This window comes from Talpa occidentalis, unplaced genomic scaffold, assembly GCF_014898055.3.
Source record: "Talpa occidentalis isolate TD23 unplaced genomic scaffold, MPIMG_talOcc4v2.1 talOcc4.6, whole genome shotgun sequence".
In the NCBI taxonomy this organism is placed as follows: domain Eukaryota; kingdom Metazoa; phylum Chordata; class Mammalia; order Eulipotyphla; family Talpidae; genus Talpa; species Talpa occidentalis.
In genome coordinates this window covers 53,889,914-53,916,684 of record NW_023604972.1, presented here as the reverse complement: position 1 = coordinate 53,916,684, position 26,771 = coordinate 53,889,914, and the positions used below count along the sequence as shown (strand labels likewise).

At 39.0% G+C, this 26,771-nt stretch overlaps 1 protein-coding gene across 1 annotated transcript in view; it reads right to left on the bottom strand.

The window, feature by feature from the left end:
- The window catches only part of AFF1 (ALF transcription elongation factor 1), a 194,765-nt gene that overhangs the window by 71,352 nt on the left and 96,642 nt on the right, over positions 1–26,771 (bottom strand). Inside the window, 2 exon segments of the mRNA XM_037529054.2 lie at positions 16,664–17,590; positions 17,981–18,104. Of these exon segments, the coding sequence (XP_037384951.1) occupies positions 16,664–17,590; positions 17,981–18,104 (1,051 nt within the window).

Genomic DNA, 26,771 nt, shown 5'->3' with positions numbered 1-26,771 from the left:
TCTATCTTGAAGCTTATAGAAGCAGAAAAGACTGACTGATGCTTAGGAACACTAAAAGTACGTCCAAGAGGTCTTGACTCAGGATTTAACAAAAACCTAAAAAACCTAAAATTTTAGAAGTATGGATCTGTAATCCTGCTTAGCTACAAACATGAATTCAACACTCTAGAATACACTTCACCATAGCTCATCACTCACTACTTGCCCAGAGGCACATAATAATTTTTGTGAAGTGAGGTTTTTTATATTACAGTATATAGGAGAAACTTGAGCAAACTTTGCAACTTAGGGAATTTGCAGCAATCTCAGATATTCCTTCATTGATCTCCACTGGTTTTGGCCTTGCAGGGTAGAACTTATGAGCGTGGTTCCCAAGTCAACCACACCAGCTTCCAGACATGGCTCTGCTAAATGAAATGAAAGTATGCCTATTCCCATGCCCATTCATACTAAGTTTGTGGCCCAGACCACAGAATTCACATTACATGATTTGCTGTTCAGTACTATAAATTTTTTTTTTCCATGTGTGTCATGATGCCCCAAAAAATCGAAAGTCCTTTCTTCACAGTCTTGAAGGAACTATGCCCGTATAGTTCTCACAATAACTAATACAATTATGGAATCACAAAAGTTGGTCCAAGCAAGTCCAATACATTATTAGTGGTACAAAATACTCATTTAAGTCTTTTATCTCCACAAGTGTATATATATATATTTTAATTAGATTTTGCTTCATTTTATTAGAGACCATTTTTGAGTGGTAACTTTTTTTTTTTAAAGATTTATTTATTTATTTATACAAGCACTGGGTACAGTCAGAAGCGCGGGAGGGTGAGAGAATTCACCAGAGCCAGAGTGGGGAACAGAACAGGCAGATCGACGAAATACACTGCTGAGGGGAGCAGCGGGCACAGCAGGAGAGGTGTGCGCGCCATGTGGGACCCTCCCCAGCAGCCGGGGATTGAACCAGCACTGCAGAGGCTGCGGGCAGCTTTGCAGCCCAGACTCAACCACTGCGCCACCCGGGGAGGCCCTCCAAAAGTATAGTTTAACATTGAAGTAAAATTAAACCCATGACACAGAATTTCATTACTTCACCAAAGCAGCTGAGAATTATCAAACCAACCCAAAACATTAGGCTATATCTTAGGGTCCTGGTGACTTCTAACCATAGTTGTAAAGTCAATAAAGGACAAGCTTAAGATAGATAATATACAGCTTTCCTACATTGTGAATTCGCTTCTACTATTATCCATGTAAAAGGAAGGTGGGACATCTATAGTTTATTAGCTGCTAGGCAAATATATCCCATTTAATTTTAATGATGGTGGGTAGCTCAGGTAGAACTGTCACACTTAAAGGTAGAGGAAAAGGAACCCACATGTTCTGGCTTCATAGGACTGTCTTAGAAACACTACCTCCCAATTACCTTTCTTCAAAGGCTTAACATTCAAAACTATTAAAACAACCTAAATTTCAGATTTTAAGTCACAGAAAAGAGGTTAATCTATTATATTTACTCATGCATTCAGACAGTATTAAAGTTAAAATGACACAGATACAGTAGTTATTTATTAAATAATGTATGTTAGCTATGGATCTAAGGATTGCACATACATTTTCTTATTTAAACCTGACAACTACCTGATTAGGAAGGTTCTATCTTTATTTCTATTACACTTAAAAAATTGAAGCTTTAGCAATAATTTTTAATATTTAAGTAATTTGCCTCTGGCCTAACATACACCCACTGCTAATATCACAGGAAGTATAGAGGACTTGTTTGCAGCACAGACCTTGAAAACCAACTTCCTATTGCCAGCTATAAATAGATTAGATTAAAAGGTATTAAAGGACATGATACTGGACTTGGTATAGGAAACAACCGAATCCAATTACTACAATTCAAACTTCTTTTTCAAAAAGAACCTTAATATTTCAGATATATAAAGAGCATCACTGACTACCTCCTCATTACAAATATACTGAAAAACTAAGCAAGCCCATTTCTACTTGATAACAAGGATAATAATTCATGGTTATTGCTAGTGGCAATAGGCTAACATGTTTGTGTGTGTGGGGGGGCAGTTCTTTAAATATGAACAAGTGCTTGAATCACATATTTTAAAGGCTTACAGGAAAACAGTTCCACCATTGGAAATAAGGTCAAAGAATCAAAGTATGACCTGTACATAATTCCTTTTAAAAAGACTGAAAATCTATTTCTGTTTACCTTATCTAAATACCATTAAATACAGTTCACTTTAAGTCCCTCTAAAAATATATGTGTTTTTGTAGGTCTGGGTTCTCATCTCTTTGATCTGCTCAAAATGAGAAACAACCACAAAGACAGAAAAACACTTCAATTCAGAGTGAGAGAACACCAACTCCCATAGGCCCCAAGCAGGTGATACGAAGGGCCCAGGGAGGACTGAGCAAGCCAGAATGCATTTGCTGTCCCAGGCACTGACCATTGTTGCTTTGTAGGAATGCAAGTCCTATGTTGCTTCTTTTAAGAAAAAAAATCAAAACCCAGATTTCAATGTGTGAATCTGATTTTTAGATGTTGGCAACAAATCAATATACCATAGAAGACACTGCCCCTCTGTGGGTGACCACTCTTTCAATGTTGACTTTCTTTCCTTCTGTTCCAGATGGAGGAATAAAGAATTAAGAGATCGAGAAACATGCTCATTTTGAAGACTCTTTTATGGCAAAGATGGTCCTAATATATATCATGAGCATTTTCAGATCCTCCGAAAGGATTCTGAAAAGACTCTCAGTATGGGGAGACAAAGTATTAGGTAACTTCATTGTTTTTACTGAGATGGTCTCCTCTCTTTGCAGTTCCTGCCAAAACCCGCTCTAGTGGACCGGCATACGCAGTATGACAGATCACTAGAAACATGAACCACGTAAGCAAGACAAACCACAGTGTAGTTATTTTACATGACTCACATGGAATAAATCTGTGAACTATAGGTGAGTCATAACATAATAAAGGACACAATTAGGTTCAGAACAACACACCAGTGTTTCCCCTTACCTTAGCAACTAGTTCACTGGAACCTTGAGGAAATATAGGGGACATAAAGGATCTTGGTATCTGTTTTACCCTTTACTGAAAGGTAATTAATCTTACTAGAAAATTACATCCAGGTTGCCATTTGGGCATTTTCAGGATCAATAGTTCTTAAGTTATTAGGATACCAATTAATGATACTCTAGTGGTCTAACAGCTAACGCTCCTAACCCAAAATGGTTGGCTCATTCCCCAAAAAGTAATTCACTCAATGGCAAATTTTTAAACTTAAGAACCATTTTTGAGATTAACAGCCATTCTATTGTATATAGCACTTATGTATTTGTATTTATATGCATATATTTATTATATACACCACTAATATTTACATATATACTTACATGTATATATTTACATGTATATACCTACATGTACATAATAAGATACACATGTGCATATATGTACACAAATGCACATTTAAGGAACTCTGGTCTTATTTAATACAGAGAAAAGCACCTATATACATGACAGATACACAAAAATCATTGTTCTCCAATTTTTATAGTACACAAATCTACCTGATTTATCTCCAAACTCAATACTAAAAAATATAGCAATTATGAGGCTAGAGTTTACTAAAAATGCCTAAAGACTGCATTACGCTGCCTATTTTCAAACCCACATATAAGACTGCCTAAAATGAGCTGGGAAATACATAGGCTGAAAATGGAAATCAAGCAAACTTAAAAATTATTGAACTTAATGCTTGCTTCCCATCTAAGAGTCCTACATAGGAAATTCAGTCCTGAGTCAAATAATTTTGGCTGTTCTGCTCTGACAAAAATTAATAAGAGATTATCTTTTAGACTCCAGATCAAAGTGAATTGGGTAAGAACTTCTAAGGCTCAGCACAGAGCAGGAAAATCCCTGTTTTGCCCTGGTCCTCAGAAGTGCTAAAAATAAAGGACAAACATGCTATGATACAAATGATTCCTGCCCTCAAAATGTCTGCCACCTAGAGAAAGACACAGAGGATGATACAAGGAAGAAGTGCTGAGTGTAGAGGTCTGTGTGAGCAAGAGGAAAAAGTCATTTCTAAAGGGCCTGAGAACAGCAGGGGGAGAAGGAAGCATCAGCAAGAAGGCCCTAGCCCTAGGCTAGAGAAACAGGTAAGAGTCCTGTGAAGAAGGCAAATGAGATATACAGATTTTATCGTGCAGATGATGGAGAGCTGCTGAAGAATCTTCAACAATTACTTGATCTGATTTTCATATTATAAAATCACTCTTGTGGAACAGTGTAGGTGATGGTCTAAAGAGAAGGAAAAAAGCAGGAAGACAGATGCCAATAGTTCAAGAAACAAAAAAATCTGAACTACAGAAGGACAGAAAAAGAAATGTTCAACAAATGTTTAGATAGGAGAAAGACAGAGGGGACAACCATATGAAGATGGAGACAAAGACTAGAGCTCTTACAACTGCAAGCCTAAGAAAATGAATGTTGGGCACCAGACCCGGAAGTTGTGTCATAGAACTCTTCCTCAGTGCCTTCAAAAGAGAACTACTCTCTCTCTCTTTTTTTTTTTTTTAAATTTATACAATAGCTGGGGTACAGGCCAGAGGGTGAGAGGATTCACCAGAGACAGAGTGGGGAGCAGAAGAGGCAGACAGACTGAAAGCACTGCTGAGGGGAGCAGCAGACGCAACAGGAGAGGTCTGCCACACCATGTGGGAATCTTCCTGGCCGGCCGGGAATCGAACCTGCGCTGCAGAGGCTGCGGACAGCTTCACAGTGCTGCACTCAACCCATTGCGCCACCGGGGAGGCCCAAGAGAACAACTCTCTTGACTCCTTCCTCTCAGACTTGCGACTTCCAGGCTCTGAAATAATAAATTTCTGTTCTTTTAAACCCAAAAGCCACAAAATATTTAGAGAGTAGTGTCTGTAGGATTGGGTTACCACATAAAGTAGGTGACAACAAGGAATTGAGACTGATGACCAGGAGGAAAGAGGGGAATGTTCATGTGTGTGTAAAAAGGCACAGCTAATGGAATCCATTTAGAAAGTTTGGGTCTGAGATGTAACACCCATAAGACCAGCAGGCAGTTGGATTAAAAGGAAGGGGAGCTCAGAAAACTTGCGGGAATTTTAGCCTCTAAAAATCAATTTGGTGGTCACCAGTATTTCAGCAGTTGAAACTGAAGTGAAGCTGAGATCACCAGGAGGTTTTTCAGAATGAGAAGTGGTGGCTGAGGGAAGAGCCCTGGGGAAGGGCAAGAAAGGCAGCCTCCAAGGGAGATTATGACATGTCCATAAGAGGCAGGGGGAAACCCAGACAACAAAGGAGGGAAGTGTCTAAGAGAATAGTGGTCAAGAGTATCAAATGCCATGGGGAGATTAAGTAGACTATGCCATCAAGAGCAGCTCTTGACTTCGAACAGCAGGAGTCCACTGGAGGCTCTGGGCAGAGCTGCAGCGGAGTAACAGGGACATAAGTCAATTTGTAGTGGGTTCAGAGAATGGAAGGGAGGAGAGGAAGCAGGCACACAGTGTTTACCCACTTCCATCTCCTAAGCTTTGAGAAGGGAATAATAAGAAAGTAGTAATCAGGGTAAGACTCGAGGATGAGGAAAGGTTTGATTTGCTCTTTAAGGTAGAAAATGCCTGGATGCAACTACAGACTGGTAGGAAGAGAGCCAAGTGATGGGAGAAAGGTTTGCAGTAACCCCCAAAAAAGTAAGAGGGGGAAGGGTGTGCAAGTGGAGGGCAAACGAACACCTCCTTTTCTGAGATCAAAGGGAAAGAGTTAAGTGGTAGATGTAGTACATACAGAATTTTTTTTTCCCTTTGGAGTCATAGTGAAGAGAATTCATACCTGGTGACTTTCTTCTCTAAATGGAAGCAGCAAAGTTAAAGACACCAACAAGCCACATGGTTTCCATGACCAAAATTGAGATTGAAAAATTATCTTCTCATTTGATTCATCTGTGCCCCCCATAAAGCGCTGTGTAGGATAAGAACTCTTAATGCTTTAAAAGTTACACAAAAGACCATGCTTGTTATGGAGTCTGGAAGTAAGAGTGAAGGTCTGTTTGGTTTCCTAACTCCACCTCTGCCATTTATGAGCTTAAAATCATTAAACTTCTTAGAGACTCTGTTCTGTGGCATGTGAAATGGTGATTTGTGCCAACTGCTCTGCCTATCTGGTAAGATTGCTATGACAATACAAAGAGAAACAAATAAGTGTTTTGGGAATTAAAAAGGAGTGAGGGATGCAATAAAATATTTGAGTGTGCAAATGTTTCATAAAGTAAACCGCTTACACCAGGGACTGCCAAGCTCTGGGAACACTGCTCTTCAGGAGTCAGCAGCCCCCACGAAGCAGGCAGAGGCAGGAAACAGGAGCCACCAGGGGCAGTAGATGCTCTCACCTCGGCAAACCAGTTCTTAAGAAATTTGCTAACTCCTAAGCAAACACGTTCTTTCCCTAGGCTTTTCACCTGTTTCTCTTTAACACTTAATCAAATGTTTAGGGCTTTATTTGGCTAGAACATCTTAACTGGGAATTCGTAGTCCCTCTGATCTGATCCCACCTACATCTCTAAAGTATACTCGAATAACAAGTTACAAATGTGTTCTGTCTTCCTTACTCCTAATTCCTTACTTTAAGAACCCTTTGTCTAAATCCTTCCTTTTTCCTTAAGGTCAGTTCAAACTTTAATCACTCCTACCACCACCTAATGAGCTCTTTCTCTGCAGTAAACACAGCTCTAGAATTTCACAATGGATTATCTCAATCCAGTGGCCCTACTCTAGAGCGGAATAAACTGACAATACAGCAAGGTCATGTTCCTTGCCCAAGCTATCCCAGAATCATAACACCACACTATACTGTTTGCTAGTAACCAAAATAATTTTAATTAACAAGTCTCATACTTAGATAAAGTACTCAATAAAGTACAAAAGAACTTCAAAAACAGGGCCTCCCTGGTGGCACAAGGGCTTAAGAGACAACCTAAGAAGCTATCTGCAGCTCTGCAGCACGAGTTCATCCCCGGCCAGGAAGCTACCCACATGGCGCAGCAGACCTCTCCTGACTTGCCCGCTGCTCCCCTCAGCAGTGTATTTCAGTCAGTCTGCCTGTTTTGTTCCCCACTCTGTCTCTGGTGAATCCTCTCTTCCCCTCCCCCCACACCTCTGGCCTATACCCCAGTTCTTGTATGCATAAATAAATAAATAAATCTGGAAAAAAAAAAGAAGAAGAAGAAGAAGAACTTCAAAAACAGGTTCTATTCTCACCAGGCAGCTCATTTCCCCATTGCTCTGCTTTGCCAAACCACAGGTCCAGCTTCTCCCTAAGTAGACTTCCCACCAGGTCTTGCTACTATGCCTTTGCTCTCCCTAGTCTTTTAGGCTGAAATGTGCTTTTGCCAATCCACAAAATGCTTCAAAAGTTAATTTCTTAAAAAAATATAGACATAGCTTCCTCTTTTGAAAGGTGACAGAACATAGGTATCATAGTTAAGGGTGTGGACTCGAGTCAGACTATTTGGATTTGGATTCCAGATCCAACACTTAAGGTCTGGGTAAGCTTGGACAAATGCATCTCAAGGTACCTCTGTAAGTCTCTCGGTAAAATGGTGATAATGTCTACTACATGGGATATTTGTGAAGATTAAATGAGTTCATATACATAAAATACTTATGACAATTACCACCATAAGGTATAAAAGAGAACAGTGTAAGCATTACAGGTTTATATGATTAATATTTCCATCTTTTTTCCATAGTCATTATAGTTTGTTATGCTATGTAATAAGTTTACTGTATATGCATCTCTCTCCCACGAGCTCCCTTTATAGCTAGCGGGTGTTCAAATATTTGTTGAGTAAAAAAAGCAGAAACCTAGAATGTACAAAAGTGAATCCTTTTATGACCAAATTGCTCCTGACAGCAAAGAATTCTTAACATTTTGTAACAATGTCCAGACTATTTGATAATAGGAAAGATTTTTTTTTACAAATTAACATATTCTCAAGCATGAAAAAAAAAAGTTGGAAAACAACAAACTAGTTTACAGCATAAAGTTCTGTCAAAATGTTTTTCTAAAATGCAACTGCAAATACTTTCTTTGGGGTGGAATACTGCAAAAAATGAGCTGTAAGGAAAAGGAGAATCCATAAAGTTTGAGTTTTGAGAATGATAGCAGGAAACAAGGATAACACAGAATGCTGTCATTTCTTTCCTAGTTCACGCTGTTCAATTCCCAGCTTCAAATCCTAGTCCAATATGAATTTTTAGAAGAAATTTATTTGTAAATTGGAACCAAAAAACCTAAGGGACAAAGCTAGAAATAGGACCTCTAATTACTTAAATACTGAGTTTCCTAGATTAAAACATTAAACCTCAAAACCCTTCGACCAAAGGGATTAAAGAGATTAGAATGGACTTGACAAATTACCACAGGGTTAGCAGGGGAAAAATGTAGAGAGAAAGTAAGCCAAGTTTAAATAGGGAATGACATGCAATTCAAGAGGAAACTGATGTTGTATGTGGACTCAACCTCTGTGAGGAAAAAAAAACAGTCTAGTGATTACAACAATTAAAGAAAGTAACAATATCAATGTAAAAATAGCTGCTTATAACACTCTTGGAAAATGTGAATATGCACCAAAGTTAACCTTGGGAAATAGTGATTTTCAAATATATCTTGACAACTGGAGAGGAGAAATACAAGGCCAGAAAATAAACTTGTTATGATAACATGATCCAGGGTCCTCTCTTGAAAGGAATTCTGCTTAAATATCTCATGAGTATTGGTCACTCCCACCAAAATACTCCAAATCAAAACCACCAACTGTCATCAACAGAACTCCCCTTGGAATATCTGGCTTTCTGTCCCTGAAGATTATCAGTTGGCTCAAAATAAAACACAATTAATCTGGGGAAGAGCTACAATGACTCGGGGTAGCTATGTGAGAGCCTGGGAGAGCAGAGTCTGGAAAGATTCTGAAGAGTTGAATGTCTGCATCTTGGCAAAGCACAACTTGAAGGACCCAGGGGGGATCTAATAACCCTCCACAAACATCTCAAGTGTGAAAACAACTAGAAGGAACAGGAATTTCTTATCCTGGTACCAAATGTACTTCTGGCATTTTGAGGAGGAATAGAAAGTAAAACATAACAAAGAAAACAACACCAATTAATACCTCCCAAAAAGACATTCAAAGCTGAGTTGCAAGCTTTCTCTTGAGCAATCTTATTCTTTATACTAACTCATTTCTAGCAATTTTAGAGTTTTTTCAAAGTTATCTTACCTATATTATCTTAAATGTTTTCTTCAGAGTTTGCTTCTTCAAATTAAAAAAAACTGTCAGGATCAGGAAATTAAAGGTAGCAGTCTCTACTTAGTTCTAACTGGTAAAACTAAAAATATGATTTTTCACCAAAATTCTCCATTTTGTAAATATTGTCTCAAAGGTGGGGGGGGGGAAGAAAAAGAAAATACATTATATAGGCAAATAAAATAGTCTGCAGCTTCTGTTCTAAAATTTGCATCAGTCGCTAGCTAGTATTAATTTACTACTTAGATTTTTGGGGTCTAATATTTACCCAGCCTCTAAGCAAACATAGGTTACTTACTGTTCATTATTTTACATAGATTAGAAGTATTCTGATCTAGACACCCAACATCATCAGGGAATACTATTTACAGATTATCTTTTTGCTTTGCTATCAATTTCCTAATGTAAACAGTCAAACAGGTCTGTTTAACTTAACTGAGCACTAACTCTAGGAATCTCATTTAAATCTGCTATATAAGAGTTACTGTAATAAAAGCATTTTTAGAAGATTGAGGAAAGGTAGATAAGGTTGTAATAGAATCTTACTTTCCCTATGAGCTTAAAAATGTTGCAGGTGAAGGAGAAACATGAGTTGTCAAGAAAGTTAATAATCTTGGGGAATTCCATTCCATGCTTCTTCCTTGAGCCTATGTTCATTTCCTATCCACCCATTTAATGAGATCATTTTGCCCCAGGCCCACGGATGAGTCTCTGAAACCACAGGAAAGGGACCCTTCTCTAATGCCCTGTGGAGTTCTTCCAACACAGTTTTCATTTCCAGGCCCTAGAACAAACCAAGAGAATCAGATACAAAGTCCTGAACCTACCTGAATACTTAGAGAATCAGTTTCCTAGGGTGGAGCCAAGGAATTTTTATCTTTACAATTTATATTTTTAACAGGTGATTCCATTGGACCACCAAATTTCAGAATGAACTAAAAAATTCTCCTTGATCGACAGTGCTGGATGTATAAGCCAAGACCGTAATGGTCTCTATACATCATCAAACTGGTACATGATACCAGTTGGAATATGGATGCCTGGAATATGGATGTTGTTTAACTTCTAACACTCCAGCTCTAATCTGAAAATTTATGACCCACCCCCTCAAACTCATGCTGAAATTCTAACCTTCAAAGATGGTGATAAGAGGCAGGACATTTGGGAGAAGTTTAAGTTCTGAGGGTTATACCCTCATGAATGGGATGAGTACCTTATAAAAGAAGTTGCAGAGAGATTCCTAGTTCCTTCCAAGTGAAAACAAGGTGAGAAGATACAGACTGGGAACCAGGAAGAGGGCACTTAAAATAACATCATCACGCTGCTGTTGCCTTGATCTTGAACTTCCAGCCACCAGAACTATGAAAAATAAATTTCTGTTGTTTATAAACCTCCCATTTCTGCAGTATTTTGCTTAGCACCTCCAGTACATTAAGACAACCCCTTACTTTCATCAAGTCTACTCATTGTTCAGGTCTGTCATTTGAAGAGTACTTCCTTGAGTATTATTCTCTGAGCTCCTCTATTCTAAGTCCTGGTTCTCCTTTGTTCATCTTAAAATAGTTTGCAGATTCCTTTATAGCACTTGCCAAAGTTCTTATACCCTTATCTGAGTCATTTAAATGTCAGTTTTTAATTAGATGGTTAAGGTCCTAGAGGATCAGAACTATCTGATTTTGCCATTATAACCTGATCCCAAGCACTAGGTCTGGCAGACAGTATGTGTTCAAGATATTTTAGATGAAAGTGCTAAACTGGTGATATATATGGGAGAGAGTGATCGTCTTAATTAAACTTTGAGTGGTAGAGCTGAAGAATACACACCAAAATGAACTACCATTTAGCTCATAATAGGGAAATTCCTCTTTGGAAGTTTTCTAAGATAAGAAGAAAGCTAAATAAGGTGGTAGAAAAGAACATCTGTGCATGTGGGGATGCAAAGTGAGTTACTATCATACAGTTTTTCACTGTGGATTAATGTACACAGACTGGCTGTTAAAACTGAAAAACTGTCAGTCAATTTAAGAGCTTCCATGAGTCAAAATGGCCCAACAATGAATTCACAGCTGCAGGTAACACTTAGATCTTGGGAATCAGGTGGAAGCATCTGGTAACAAATTGTTTTTAAATAATGTCATAAGAGGTCACAAGAAAAGAGCAACTGCTCAGCAGAAAACAAGACCATCAGGACACAAAGCCAGCTTTATCTGGAGGGGAATAAAGCAGGACCTTAAAGAGATAAAAGCTGTAGCAATTTTAAACTGGCAGAAAATTTTGCTTGGTTCCAGTGAATTATTTGGATAAACTAAGCAAATTGTGCCATATACAGGTATACTTCCAAATCTAAGTGAAAAAAAAAAAAAAAAAAAAACCCAGAAATTTAGAATTTCTACTAATCTATAAACAGATTCCCAGATTTCCAAGATGATCTTCAGTTTTAACTTCTGAAGATCCAGTAGGTTCTTATCTCTTTCCACCCACTGCCCATAGGTACAGGTAATGCTAGGCTAGAAGGGCCTGGTGCAGATTCTTCTCATGTACAACTGCCTAGTACCAAAGCTTTACCCACTATATGCAAACACATCCCAAATTTTGTATTTCCAATCCTCAAATTCTGTGCTCTTGTCTATCGTTTATGACTGCCAACTTACCTGTATCTGGACATAAAAGGGGATCTCAAACTTACTGCATGAGTTATACAGAGCTCTTGATTTTCCCGCTAGACCTGTTCCACTGGGCTGATTCCATCTCAGTAGTTGGTACTGTCCCACCATCCTTACTTTTCAAATAAATATCTATGGACCTTTTTGATACATCACTCTTCCTCACCTCAGGACCACTCCCATTACTAATCAGTCACAAAGTCATATTAGCTCCCTGACAAATACATCCAGAATTTGTCCATTCTCACTGTGCCCATGCCTACTAGTTACTCTGAGCCCTCATCATTTCTCACAGCCCGGCTGGTTTCCCTGCTTCTAACCTTGCCCCTCCAACCCATTCTCTAGCCAGGAGCCATCATGATCTTTAAAAACAAATAAACAAAAAATATATATATATGTGTATTTATGTATGCATATAAATATATATAATCACTCTCCTGTTGAAAACAATCCAATAATCTCCATTCTCAATTACACAAGAAAAGTAGAAAGATCATAGAACTAGGAGCTCTGTCTCTGCTACTAAAACACACACACACAGACAGAGAGAGGAGGGGGGGCATCTTCTTTTCTCACTTTCATTTGTTATCTTTAGAAGAAAAAAAGGGATGTAAAAGAAACTCAACCTTCCATTCAGGCAGGTCTATCTCTGAGGTGGCAATTATACATCTGGAAGATATGTACATGAGATCACCAAGCCCTGACTGTGCCTTTACAGGGTCATCTTCCAGCTGACACAAAATTAAAACTGACAACTAGAGAAAAACAAATGTGGATTTCTGTGGTCCAGGCATCTAGTTAGTCAGAATATTGACCTTTCAGTAATTTTTCCCTTCATGATTTTTAGGAAAGACTAAATTAAGTGAGAATTAAGACTAAATTAAGACTGTTAAATGAGAATAACTTATCCTGGGAAGAATGTCATTCTTTAGGAGAAACAACTAATTTACATACAGACTTTATAATTGGTCCACTGTATGCTCAAATCATTTTTCAATGATGAGTCCTTCCTATTAAAATATAAATCACTTTGTGATTTAATGCATTGCAATTGCCACCAACTAAACCATGTGGGTGGAACATTTGAATAACTGCTAGCATATGAGCCAATCACAGCCTATTTATGTCTGACGATCTTTCGACAAATGGGCCCATGGATTTTTTTAGTGAGGTATAGAAATGTTCTGGGTTTTTAATTCTTTATGCATTCCTTTCATAAAAGTGGTTGTAGAACTGTATAAAAATAGTATGTTAAACTAACCATGTACCCTAAGGAGTATATTAAAAAGACTATTTCGGGCCTCCCCGGTGGCAAAGCGGTTTGGTGGCAAAGCGATTGAGCGCTGGGCTGCAAAGCTGCCCACAGCTTCTGCATAGCCAGTTCGATCCCCCGCCACTGGGTGAGGGTCCCACATGGCGCGCAGACCGCTCCTGCCACCCGCTGCTCCCCTCAGCAGTGTACTTCAGTCCTTCTGCCTGTTCTGCTTCCCACTCTGGCTCTGGTGAATTCTCTCACCTCCCATGTTTCTGACTGTATCCAGTGCTTGTATAAATAAATAAATAAATCTTAAAAAAAAAAGAAAAGATCTATTTAATTATAAATAAATAATTAAAAAGAATATTTCAATTAAATTGAAACAAATTATTGAAAAGCATGATGATGATGTAAAAGCTAGTGAACTGGTATGAACATTTGGTCTTCTCCACTCATTCCATTAGCAAACTCTATGTGATTTTTAAATAACTTTTGCCAATTTAATTTATTCATTATTAATTTCATCTTTTTAATATCAATAAGGTGAAACTGTCTCAGTGTTTTTGTCTTATATAAATCAGTCTTATATAAGCTTAGTCATGTGCCAACATTTTCAAATCATACCATCTCAGAATGAATTGTGCAATAGCAATGTATTATTGGCTTCATATTATATTTTCATTATACAGTTGTGTTTGTAGAATGGATTAGAACCATGAAAGAAAGGGGGTGGGGGGAGGGAGAATTACCATAGAAATCAAGTCTTTACCAGGAAGTAAAAAAATCAATAGTGCAGGGAATCCACACTTAATGTGGTAGCTTGAGGATGAAAGAACTCCAAGCAGACATGATGACTTTCCCATTTTGGTTCATTTTAAAATAATACTGTTTCATGAAAGCAATAGGGAAAGGGAAGCAATGCAAAACATCAAAAGCCCTCAAGCAAGCCAGGAAACGTCTTCCTCAGATTTGCCTTAAGAGAAATTAAGCAAATAAAGGAAAACCACAGGCTAGCCTAACTCCCTTTTCACAGCTCTACCAACAGCCTACTTCCTCTTCTGTACCCATCAGTTTGCCTGCTCTGGGGTTTAATTCCCTGCATTTTCTATGCCCCACCTCTATGATTCCCTTGGAATTCACCAGAACATAAAAATCTAAGGTTTTAAATCAAATTCTACATTAAAAAAAAACCTCTCACAAGCTGTGTGAACAGAAAATTAATGGTATATCTGTGAAATGTGAGGTCTCAGTTAAAAGAACTAAGTCAAATCCAAAACCCAGACCGAGAGCATCATTATCCCAAATTTACTCCCCCTTCATTCCCAGTACATAGGTTCTAACTACCCCTCACACGGATCACCCTGAATCTTGGTTCCCCCTCCCATTCAACCAATCCTACCCAGGCATTCCGAGGAAGTTGGAGCCATAGCTGCACTTGACCTGAGAGCTCCAGCAGAAACTAGAGGGAGTCATTACATTTTTAAAAATGCTGATAGCAATAACAGGCCAAGGATGAAAACGTTTACATCTACTCAATCATTCCTAGCAGATATATTTGTGCCAAGAAAATCCATCACCGAATTCCAATCACCAAATTTATGGAGGATTCTGTTCATTGCAAATGTCCCCTGAGAGAACATGCCATCTTGCATAGTCCTGTATTTGAAGTATTTATAAAATCTGAGGACCTTGGAGAAATCTCAATTGGGCTTATGTTTTTTTCACCAAAAAAGGCAACTAAAGTTAACCAGGGTCCTCTTCCCTAAAAGCTCTACTGGAAAAATCTATCGGCTTAATTTACATATGTTCATTGTCTTAGCTAACATTTGAAAACTTTAGTTCATACCTTGTTGTTCTGTATGTAAGCTCACGTCCACCCTAGACTTACAGTCTCTTCTGGGACAGGGATCAGAACGTTTTTTGGCACCCCATCCTGCACATTAGCACATGGTTGGGCATTTGGTAGAAAATTGGCCCTTTAAAAATCATTTTAAAGCAATTTTTAGTTACTATTCCCTTGATGTTTATTTTGTTTTGTTAACTAGGAAAACAGAACAGACCCTATTTGCTCAAGCATAGAAAATCCCGTTAAGTTCTTTACTATCTTAATTAAAAGAAGGGCTTGACTGACCATTTTGGGAGAGAGAATCTCATTTTATTCTTCTGTTCTTTCCCCCTGCCAATAAATGGCTTATCGCAGACTTTATAATTTGCAGTTAAAGGTAGAGTTCTGCCATCTTGGCCATTTCTACCCTTTGCTTTGACTCCCCATTATCATTTTTCCTTGACCTCCAAACAAATCCCATCTTGAAGCATGCTGGAGACTCCAACTCAAGAGCTGACTGAAGACAGATTCCAACCCAAAAGCTGGTCACAAAGGAACAGGTTATCTTTATAGCTAAGGATCCTAGAGGATTTTGTTTCCGCTGGGTTTTTTTAGCCTTCAGGAATTTTACCTTTTAGCAGTAGGTAAGACATGTAGATTGTTGCACACTCTGAGGCCTGGATATGTAAATTAAATGTTTATACAACAGATGTAACTAAACCACAGAATTTACCTTAACAGATAAGCTTCTTCTTTAAACATTTCCCTTGGCTCTGCAGATCTTAATTTTGGAATAAGTAGTACTTATTTAGAATTTCAGTGATAGGATGAGTGCTTGAATTGTCCTCACTCAAGCACAATGCTGCCATTTATCAAAGGAACAGAAAAAGAATATTTTTTCTTGGTTTACCAAATATCGCATTAAAATATATATGTATAATTACCACTGGGCACTCCGTACTGCATAGTTTTAAAATAAAACGTCCTTCCACAACTGTTAAAAATGTATATATAGTATTTTAGTTACCTTAAAAAGCCATGTTGAGTAACAATTTATATCTCTAATTCACTCTCAAATAAGATTTCACCCTACACCCAGAGCTCAGGTTGAGAGTAAGGAAGTATTAACTAAAAAACTAGTACTTTTTTTTTTAAACACTGATAAATAAGCCAGTGTTCCCCCAAACAAAAAATGTACAACTCAAAACTTTCCTGAAACTTTCTCATAATAGATATGTTATCTATCTTGATCGGGTTGTGGGTTATACAGATGGTACACATCTTTCAAAACACAAACTCTATATACCCTTACAATGATCTATATATTTTACTGTATGTAAATTATGGCTCAATAAGTAGATTTTTTTTTAACTTCCTGCAAACCACACTTGAAGTATGTCATGAGTAATCCGAGACTTGAATTGGTGTGAATAAACAAAATTATAACGTCAAAACAGAATCTCCTACCCCAAAGTCACTTCCACCACTTTCCAGAAACTTTCATCTTAAATACTCTTTCACACTGAAACCGCCCCAGATATTAGATTCCACTCACCTCAACAGACTGAGAAGGCATCATCAGCTTGGTGAGTTTGGCTTTGGCAGGCACTTTTAAGTCTGTTTTTTCAAAGGTCTGTTGCCGGTAGTCCTCCGGCAGCCGTTTCAGTTCAGGGGACTCACTAGGAGCCTGATCTTGACCATCCATGGGCCGGACATAAGCTGTAGGTTTTTGCTGCATTGCGATGCATTTTGAGGGGAGAGGAGGTTGGGGGAAAGCCTGAGAAGGTGGCTGGGGAGGGGCTACGCCAAGGCTGGCAACTGCCACCAAACTGTCGTGAGGGGTCTCTCTCTCATGGACCTTTCCGGTGAGGTCCTTTGGAGATTTTGCCCTGTAGAAGCCTTTATTGTTACTGTTACTGCTGTGAACCTTGTTGCTTCCGAGTGTCCTGGGAAGAGTTTGCTGGTTGGAATGTATAGGTGACAAAGGGGGGACAGGGGAAGGCAAAGAGGAGAGTAAGGGAGAAAGCTCCCTTGCTGGAGCCGAGTCTGTCACTGACGCACAGTGGTCTCCTCCACCAACTCTGCGGTCACCTTTTTTGTGATGACTAGAGCCACATCCCTCCTGACCAAGGCGATCTTGGGTCAGATGCTGGCTGTCCGATGGACAGTAGCTTTTGACATGGCGACTTGACATTGGTTCCATTCTTGGCTGTGCCATCTTTGGATTGTGGCTAATATTACCAACAGGCAGTGGCCCAGAGGCAGGAGTGTTAACAGGCTGGTGGTGGACACTAGTATGGAAGGAGTGGGAGGGAACGCTGCTCCCCTTCTCAGGAAAAAAAGAATGTCTCTGTTTTCCCAACCTATTCTCAGAAGCATCCGAGCGCTGAGGGTGGGACTTGGTACTCAGGAACTCCTTCACTTCTTCATAATTTCCCAGCATGTTCTGTATGCGACTAGACAGCTCATCACCTTTTTCTGTCTGAAAAAAGAAAAGTAAAATAGGGTTAAATATTTTTTAAAAGCTAAGAAAAACAACCATTTAATAAACCAGGTTATATAATATCAATAAAAAAGAAACACCCCAACTTAACAGGTAACATGTAGAATTTAACATGCAATTTAAAGTCAGTTTCCCTGGAAGAGGACACATAGTACTACATACAGGAAAATAACATTACAAAAGAAAACCACAAACTTTGGTAACTTTGACTAACAAGATTCAGAAAAATTTTATATCTTGTTTTTAAAAACAATCTCTAGGACATGCTGTTTTATTTTCACAGTTGTGACCCTTGTGCAAACTCACATTCATCAGACAGCTAAATATTGTGATAAGCCAGACTTTCACCTCCCAGTATGCAATAAATACCTTGTAGGGCTCTCCAAAAAGGGGAATCTTTTCAGGAAATGCCTCTTTCTCTTGGTGAGCTTCTTGGTTGCGTCTTTCCTTCTCTCTAATTCGAAGCAGGTTTCTGTCCTCATTGTACAAGCTGCTTCAAGATGCCACAGAAGAACAAAAATAATAAAACTTATCAGTATCCAAGTTTTGTTCTGTGTGAGAAGGCAAGGATAGGTGAAAAAGAAGAAGGAACAAGGGAGATTATTTAAAGGAAGCCTAAGATCCTCACCCCACTCCTAGATCATGGACTCAAAGGGCTGTGACCCTCCAGCTCTGGTCCTGGCCCCAGGAACCTACACATTCATTCTGGGTTACTGCCGTCAAGGCTCAAGACTGATTCCAAGCTGAACAATCATTTATAGGCAACATTGTGACTAAGACAAGATTAATGATATTTTTACTTTCCGCTTGCAAAATATGGGGTAGAGGTAGAAGCTTTTTATCTGAAGAAGTCAGCAGGATACGAACTTTAAAAAGGCTGTTTTCCTGGATTGGTATTGTACATTTTGGAAGATTAAAATCAAAAGGCTTATTTCATAATTAAAAGATTTACCAGGCACCCAAAACAGCATTTATTTTATTCTCAGCCAACTCTACTGGGAGTGTCTTGGCGTGTAAAGCCAAAAAGATAATTTTTATTTCGCATTTAAAATGTCATGGATGGGAAAATCCCATTTTAGATGTCAGCTCTACCAACTGAGATGTCTTAGAATCTGACTGCTCCACTTAAACCACATAAAAAAATATCCTAAAAGTCATTGGTCCTGGCACCAAAAAGGCTAAAATGCTTTCATGGAAAAGACACATTCACAGAGATGAAAACCAGAAAGAGTGCCCTTTTAGTCAGCATGTAAACCAAAAGGGGCTTGCCTCATGTCAGCAACACAGGCCATTCCTCCCAACCCCCAGATGTGATACAGAATAAGGACAGATAAGGACATTAAGACTTTTGTCCTCACAGACTTGCTTCTATTAACTCAATCTTCCTATTTTACTTGAATAAATAGGAAAATATTCAGTTGTTTAGCCAAGACTATATGTACCATTAGAAATTCTAGTCTGGGGCCTCCCTAGTGGCACAGGGATTAAAGACAGCACTATCAAGCTACTGCCAGCCACTGTAGCATGAGTTCGATTCGCGGCTAGGGAGAAACCCACATGGCCCAGCAGACCTCTCCTGTCTCGCCCACTGCTCCCCTCAGCAGTGTATTTCAGTCATCCACCTGTTCTGCTCCCCACTGTCTCTGGTGAATCCTCTTGCCACCACCACCACCCCCACCTCTGGCCCACACCTCAGCTCTTATATGCATTAGTAAATAAAACAAAATGTTTTTGTGGGGTGGGGGAGAAAACTATAACCATCAAAAAAATTGTCTACTATTTCCATAGCTGTTCAATATTGGGGGTGGGGGGGCTAAACTATCTGGTTGTATGTCATAAAGAATGATTTATCATGCCATATCAAAAACTTGGTTCTGGGGCCTCCCCGGTGGCACAGCAGTTGAGCGCTGCTGGGTTACGAAGCTACCCACAGCCTCTGCAGCACCGGTTCCAACCCTGGCTGCTCACGGGCCACCGGAGGAGGGTCCCACATGGCACGCAGACCTCTCCTGCTGCCCACTGCTCCCCTCAGCAGTGTACTTCTGTCCTGCCTGCTCTGCTCCCCGCTCTGGCTCTGGTGAATTCTCTCACCCTCCCGCGCTTCTGACTGTACCCAGTGCTTGTATAAATAAAACAAACAAACAAACAAACAAACAAATAAATAAATAAATATAAATCTTTAAAAAAAAAACTTGGTTCTGCTTTTTAAAAGGTAGATTTCTACCCACTTCTGTGAAGTTGCTACTTTTGTCTCTGAAAAAGTAATACCAGATGGAAAATTCTTGGTCCCTGATTGAAAAGTAATGGTATAAACAGGCTGCTCAGAGTCCACACTTAATTTTCCTATCAACCTATCTACACACATCTTTAAAAAAAGTTACATTGGGCCTTCCTGGTGGTGCAAGGGGTTAAGCACCGCACTATGAAGCAATCTGCAGTCTCTGCAGCACGAGTTTGATCCCCAGCTGGCAAGGGAGCAACCCACATGGAGAAGCAAACCTCTCCCATCTCCCCCGCTGCTCCCCTCAGCAGTGTATTTCAGTCCGTCTGCCTGTTCTGCACCCCACTCTGTCTCTGGTGAATCCTCTCACCTCCATGCATCTCTGGCCTGTACCCCAGCTCTTGTATGCATAAATATATAAATCTTTCCCCCAAAAAAGTTACACTTATTTAAAATGACTGAAATATTTCTAAATCAGCCCATCTTTATTTCAGCACCAGTTAGGTTTTATCACATTTCCAGATTTCCATTCCAAAATATTTTTTTAAAAAACTGCAGAAAAGAATGAGAAAAGCACAATTTTCCAAAATTCTTAACACTGGCATATCATATGACTCAAAAAAACAAGGAGCTTCACACAGGGAGGAAATCCATATTGAATTAATAATTCTGGTTAATTAAGATTTTACTTGATTAAAATTGTAATTTAAAAAAAATTACAATTTGATTGGCAGACATACATGTCAACTGAGAAAAGTTTTGAACATATCTTTTTTTTCTCATCACCATGATACTTCAATGGAAAAGCCTTAAAAATAGTGACATGAAGAAAGACATGAGTGTCACTGGTAGGGTGAGTTTTATGAAGTCTAGACTTTGTGAGAAAATTTATTCTCACCCACACTGCCTGTGGGGGCAACTCGCTGTAGATGTCACTCAGCAAAGCTCCTGGGCAGGGCAGAAGCAGAAAGAAGAGACAGGAAGTGACCCGTCAATCTTTCCAAGACATCACAGAGTAGACTGTAAGCCCACACTCTCCTGAATTGTCTAACTTCTCTTTGGTTTATTTAGTTTTTACTATTTCAAGTTTGCAATGGCTTTAAGGTATATTAAAGCCCGTAGGCAATTTTTTTCATGAATTATTTTCTCTTAATTGCTTCCATATTGAAAATGGAGAAAACCTAAGTATAAAAAAGATGAACACAATTCTCAATAGGAGTAAACAAAACCACTGTTCAGTCTCTAGATATCATTGTTCTAAAACCAAGGTGCAAGCTAAGGAGGGGGTGGATGGAAACATTTTAAATGAGGGGATTTTAGGAAACAGTAAATGTTCTACACTGTCCATAAGCTCTGTAATTACTTTTGAATAATTACAAGTTGACTATCACTTCATTTAATTAAAGGTGGCATTTTCCTTTAGGTGGAGGCAAAACACATCCACTCTCTCACAGGATAACCTCATCCCAACATCAGCCTCATCAAACTTTCTCTAAGTCCCACACAAAACAGTTACACCTAAGTTCACTGATTCCTAAACAGCACTTTACATTATATGAGGTTCTCAAACTTTTGTGAGCATGGGAATCACCCACAAAGGCTGCAGAGACTCACACTGAATTCTGATTCAGTAGATCTGATGTGAGACATGAGATATGTATTTTAACAAGTTTTTAGGTGGTTCTGAGAATTCTGGGTCTTACAGGTTGTCTTAGGCTTACCAAAATCCAGTGACAGCACTGACAGCAGTACATCCAAGAATGCCACTACTGAGCATCTGTCAGCACCGATTTAGGTACAACACAACAGTATCCTGTTACTTTTTACAACTATGTGGGAGGGAGATTATTAACCCCACTTTCCAGGTTTACAAAAAAGTTCAGAGATTAATTTCCTATTGCTAAATGGTAGACTTGGAAATTCAAATCCTGACCTGCCTGGCACCAAACCTTGTGTTCTGAATCACAGTTCTGCTAGCAAAGTTTTCTGGCTGTGTTTAATAGGGCAACCTCAAAGAAGGCATTCCAAAGCATGTAAACTTACAATCACTCATAATTTCTTATAATTCCTTAGTCTCAAAAAGGCACAAAATTTGGATATTATCTTGGGTGTTATCCCTACCAGTTGAGCAATCTCAGAGTCAGAAACACAATTTGACTAAGTACAACCACACTTGACTTGACTTGGACTTTGACTAAGGACCTAACCAGAGCGCTCTTTGAGAGATGAGTGGCCAACAGCATGAAGTTGTTCTTCAAATAATAAAAATTGTGCTACAAATCTTATCTTATAGCCTTTTAAAAAATTATACATTTGCAATCACTGACCCCATAATAACCTCTGGATTCACAGGTCATCTCTAATTGCGAAAGACTCTTCACATCGATTTTTTCAAGTACAGCTTGAAGTAAGTAAACTTGCACCAAAGTAGCCATTATATCTCTGGTATTGGGTTCTGCTACCATTAACTTCTGGCAGGCTGACCTAGGCCATTTTCCCAGAGCCTCAATGCCAGCTTACAAAACAGTTCAGGAGTCCATGATTATCTGATGCTGCTGACTGCAAACAAAAACAAGCCCACATGTGGAAGTGCCCCTTGGGGAAGAGTGCAAAGTCTGGTCACCAGGTGGGACATCCATGAATAACACCAGAAGTTTGCCAAAAAAAAAAAAAAAAATTTTTCAGATGGGACATAACTTTACTTCAAAGTCAAGTTCTTTGTTTTTGGATCATGTACTGCTCTCCATCATCTTCAGAGTTCAACCCTGTTGCATCAAAAATATCTCTGCAGCATGCGATAGATCACACTCTCTCTTTCACTGCTTGTATTTTTTTAATTAGGTGAACTGGAAAAAACCAAAGGGGGAAAAGCGCAGGCTCCAGTTTCTAGTTCCTGGTGAGAGAGCATTAGTATGTGAGGTTTACCCTGCAGAACACAAATGCACAAGCCATTACTAAGGGGATCTTGCCACAGATGTTTTCACTGACAGAGTTCCACCATTCTAAGCAGCACAGGAAGCAGAATGAATCTGGGAAATCTAAAACATGCCTAGTTGCTCTCACTTTCTGAGAGGTGGTGGAACTCCTAAGGAATTAATTCAAAACTGCCTATTCAGCCCTGAAAGCAGTCATTCTATTGACCCTATCCTATGCCTGTCAGGATACAATGACTAGAATTTTCAAATTTTTCTTGTGATAAAATGAAAAAATATCACAATTTGGTAAGGATTAGTAAGAGTGTTTCCCCTTTTTCTCTTTCCCATGCAAAAAAAAAAAAAAAAAAAAAAAAGGCACATTTCTAAGAAGGAAAACACAGCAATAAGAAAGCCCAGGTTGGATCTGGGATCCACAGCTCACTCAGCTGTCATCTAGCTGTAAGCACCTTCTCCTTTCAGGCAGGAACCCATGGGCCACGCCACTAATCTAGGTTAGTCATGCAGGGTTGCTGAATGCCATTCCTGCTACCATGGCAACTGTCTGCCCACAGGGCTAGCTGGCACAGCTAACTATCCATTTATCACCCTTGACTGGTCAGTTCACACAGACCTTCCTCTGATAGATGTGACTAACTCTCATTAGAACTCACATTTATAAGTTTGAGTCTCACCCTGGAGGACAGGGTGTAATTCCTCTCATGTATTTATCTTCACAGACATGAAAGAGATATTTGGTGGGAAGGAAAGGGAAAATCTTGAAATCAATTGTTAATTCTTGAAAAGAGAATTAATATTTTAGAAGTACTATGCCATTCTGATTTGAATGTACAAAGAACTGAACAAAACATAAAACTCCCAAGTGATAACTGTTCACAAAAGTCGAGCAACCTAGAATGGTCATTAAGCGACAAAGGCAAAAGGAAAGCAAGCTTGGATTCCTACTCCTTATACAAGTGACCTTTTTTTTATTTTGGTAGCCACCTCTGTTGACATTTTAAGTCTGTCTTCTGGCCCTTAGTTTCCACATTTCTCTGTTTCTATAATCTTAACATTGAGGTAACATTTTTCACACAGTGACTTCAGAGAAAAAATGTCAATGTACTACAATGCACAAATTTAGTTTTCATTAAACTACATCACTCAAATACAATTAAACCATGAGAAGTCAAAGAGGTTCCATGCCTGAAAGCAAAATCAATGTGTCAAAGAACAAAGAATTTTATTCTCTCACTTTGTTATAGGTGAAAGAATTCACAAGCTTTCTCATAATAAAAATCACTCAGCTGAATCTTCCAAAAATTTCACCTTCAATATGTCCCCCATGACCTAACATACACACAATAAAGGGGGAGGGAGGGAATCAGAGACTAAAACCCAAAACAAACATCTTACAAATAGAATCATTATGATACAAAAAGCATCAGCCAAATGAAATGACAAAATAGTGTCACATCACTGTTGTTTGGCTGGAGGAGCTCCCAAGGTTGATCATCTCATTGTTTCACTTCTGTTTGATGCAAAAATCTCAGCAGCATTTATATTACCAAAACAGTTTATATGAGATTCCACATTGCAAAATCAATCTGTAAGACATTTTACCTATCTTAAAGGCATATTGCGAGTTTTAAATGGAAACCTCCTCTACTTGGGGCTAACTTATTCTGAGAAGTGCTAACTGTCAAAAGGAATCTGCAAGGTACTTCTGCAAACATATTGATATGTAGCAAAGGTATGAAAGGCTACATACTATAAAAACCTAACAAGGAAGAACACCAGATGGAGGTGAAGGGGCTAGGTGGTAGTGTGGCTTAGGGAGCATTTACCCTAACATTTGGTTTAAACATTCTTTTCATAATAAGAAAGTAATTTATTATTGGAGTAGTTTAAAATTATGATTAGAAACAAAACAAATATCTTCATATACATGCAACAACATCAAGATCAGGAGCATGGAAACAGTGAGGCGGGGTATAGATCATTTTGACAATAACTTATCTGAAAACTGATGTGCTCTGGGATCAGTCTTTCAATGGTTACTACATAATTATAGACCCACCTGCATTAAGCAGTACATTAGAGACTATGTTTCAGTGCATTAGACTAAGTTCAAACACCAGCTGTGTTTCTTTTTTTTAATTGGAGTATTCACACTGTAACCCATTTTGTTTCTCTTAATAGATCGTATGACTCTTGAGAGGCATTTTTCATCCTATAGATAGAAAAGCAAAAAACTTCCCTTCCTCATTAATTTGGTTTAAAAAAAGGAGTGGGGGAAAACTATATGGGTGAGGATATACAGCTCCAACAGAAGTGGGGTGAGGAGAAAGGAGACATGAAATTATGTCTTCCCATGGGTAGTACACCAAGTCCCTTTGCCTTACAAATACATTTTAAAAATAAAAACTAGTATTGACTAAGCAAGGTCATCATGCAAATGGCACAAATACACAAATCATACCAGTGAAAAGAAATCCCTCCTGACATCAAAGAGTTGACAATCTATAGGTAGGGGGTAGTAAAGTATTTGTTTTTAATGTTACACGAAGTGAGAACCAATTACAGAATGAGAAGGGGTCCCTCAAATGCTGACTGTGCCTACCTGCGCTTAAATGAAGGGAATATAGAGAAGTTACCCCCTATATTGGCAACACTCACTAGGGGTAAACCTAACACCTAAGGAGTTGTTTGTCTTGCCTTTAGTTATTAAGTCCTTAATGATCAGAATCAACTCTGACCACCTGCCTTATTGGCTCTGCTTATGGTTCTCCCTCTACAAGTCTGGTCTGTAGTAGATCAATCCCAGCATTGGCTTCTTTACCATGCCATTCTTTATACACATTCAATTGATCATGAAAGACCACGTCATACACATCACACATACCTACAAAATAATAAGGTTGGTTGAAGTCTGACTCATAATAGTGACATTTTTTTAAAAAAATTCTGACGTCACAAACTACAAAAGAATGTAGATAAGCAAGCTTGAGGTTTTTGCTTATTTTTTTTAACTTGCCTCATGTAATTCATTCTTCACTTGAAAAATATTTTGCATGTTAAATCTGTATGAAGCACCCAAGATTCAAATAAAGAACTTCCTCACTTCTTACTGGGAACATGACCCAAAAGGTTCCTTACCCTGGGCTATCTCCACACTGGTACCCCACATGATTTCTTTCCATAAATCATGAATCTGATCTTGTCATTCACCTGTTACAAAACCTTTCTGAGCTCCTGGCTGCCTGGGTATGTATGCCAAGCAGCCACTTTGTCACCTTGGGTCCGTTTATCTCACCTTCATGGAGTAAAAAGAAAAACAAAAACTCTGCTCTCATTACCTTACCTCTAGACCCTTTCAGGCAGAAGAACTGGGAGACTATGGAAAGAAAGGACAGACCTTTTCAGTCAGTTTCCTAAATTGGGTTTCAACCACTTCCTAAATATCACTGCCTCTAGCCTTAACCTCTACTCTCTCCTCCCATCTTCCTTCTTTTCTTCTTTGCTCCTTCCTCCCCTCCTCCCTTTCTTCCTTTCATCTGATCGTGCAAATCTGTTTGCATTTACAAAAATAGGGATGGATTTTACAAGTATCTACAGATTTTCCTTATAACTATGCACTTTTTAAAAAAGATTTTATTTATTTATTTCTGCACAGAAGAATTGAGGTGTGGGCCAGAGGTGTGGTAGTAGAAGGATTCGCCAGAGACAGAGGAGGGAAGCAGAGCAGGCAAAGTGACTGAAATACACAGTTAAGGGGAGCAGTGGGCCAGAAAGGAGAGGTCTGCTGCACCATATGTGAGTTAGCTTCCTGGCAGGCAATTGAACTCAGGCCATAGTGGTGATACTGCTGCAACTTAACCCCCAGGCCACCAGGGAAGCCCCTAATTGTGCACTCCTTGTGGGCAAGGATCAACCCTGGGAACAGTGCTTAGCAAAGAGTGATGTTTACTATACATTCCTGGTGAAAATGTCTGTATTACTTGAAATGTCTGTAGTGCTTGAAAAT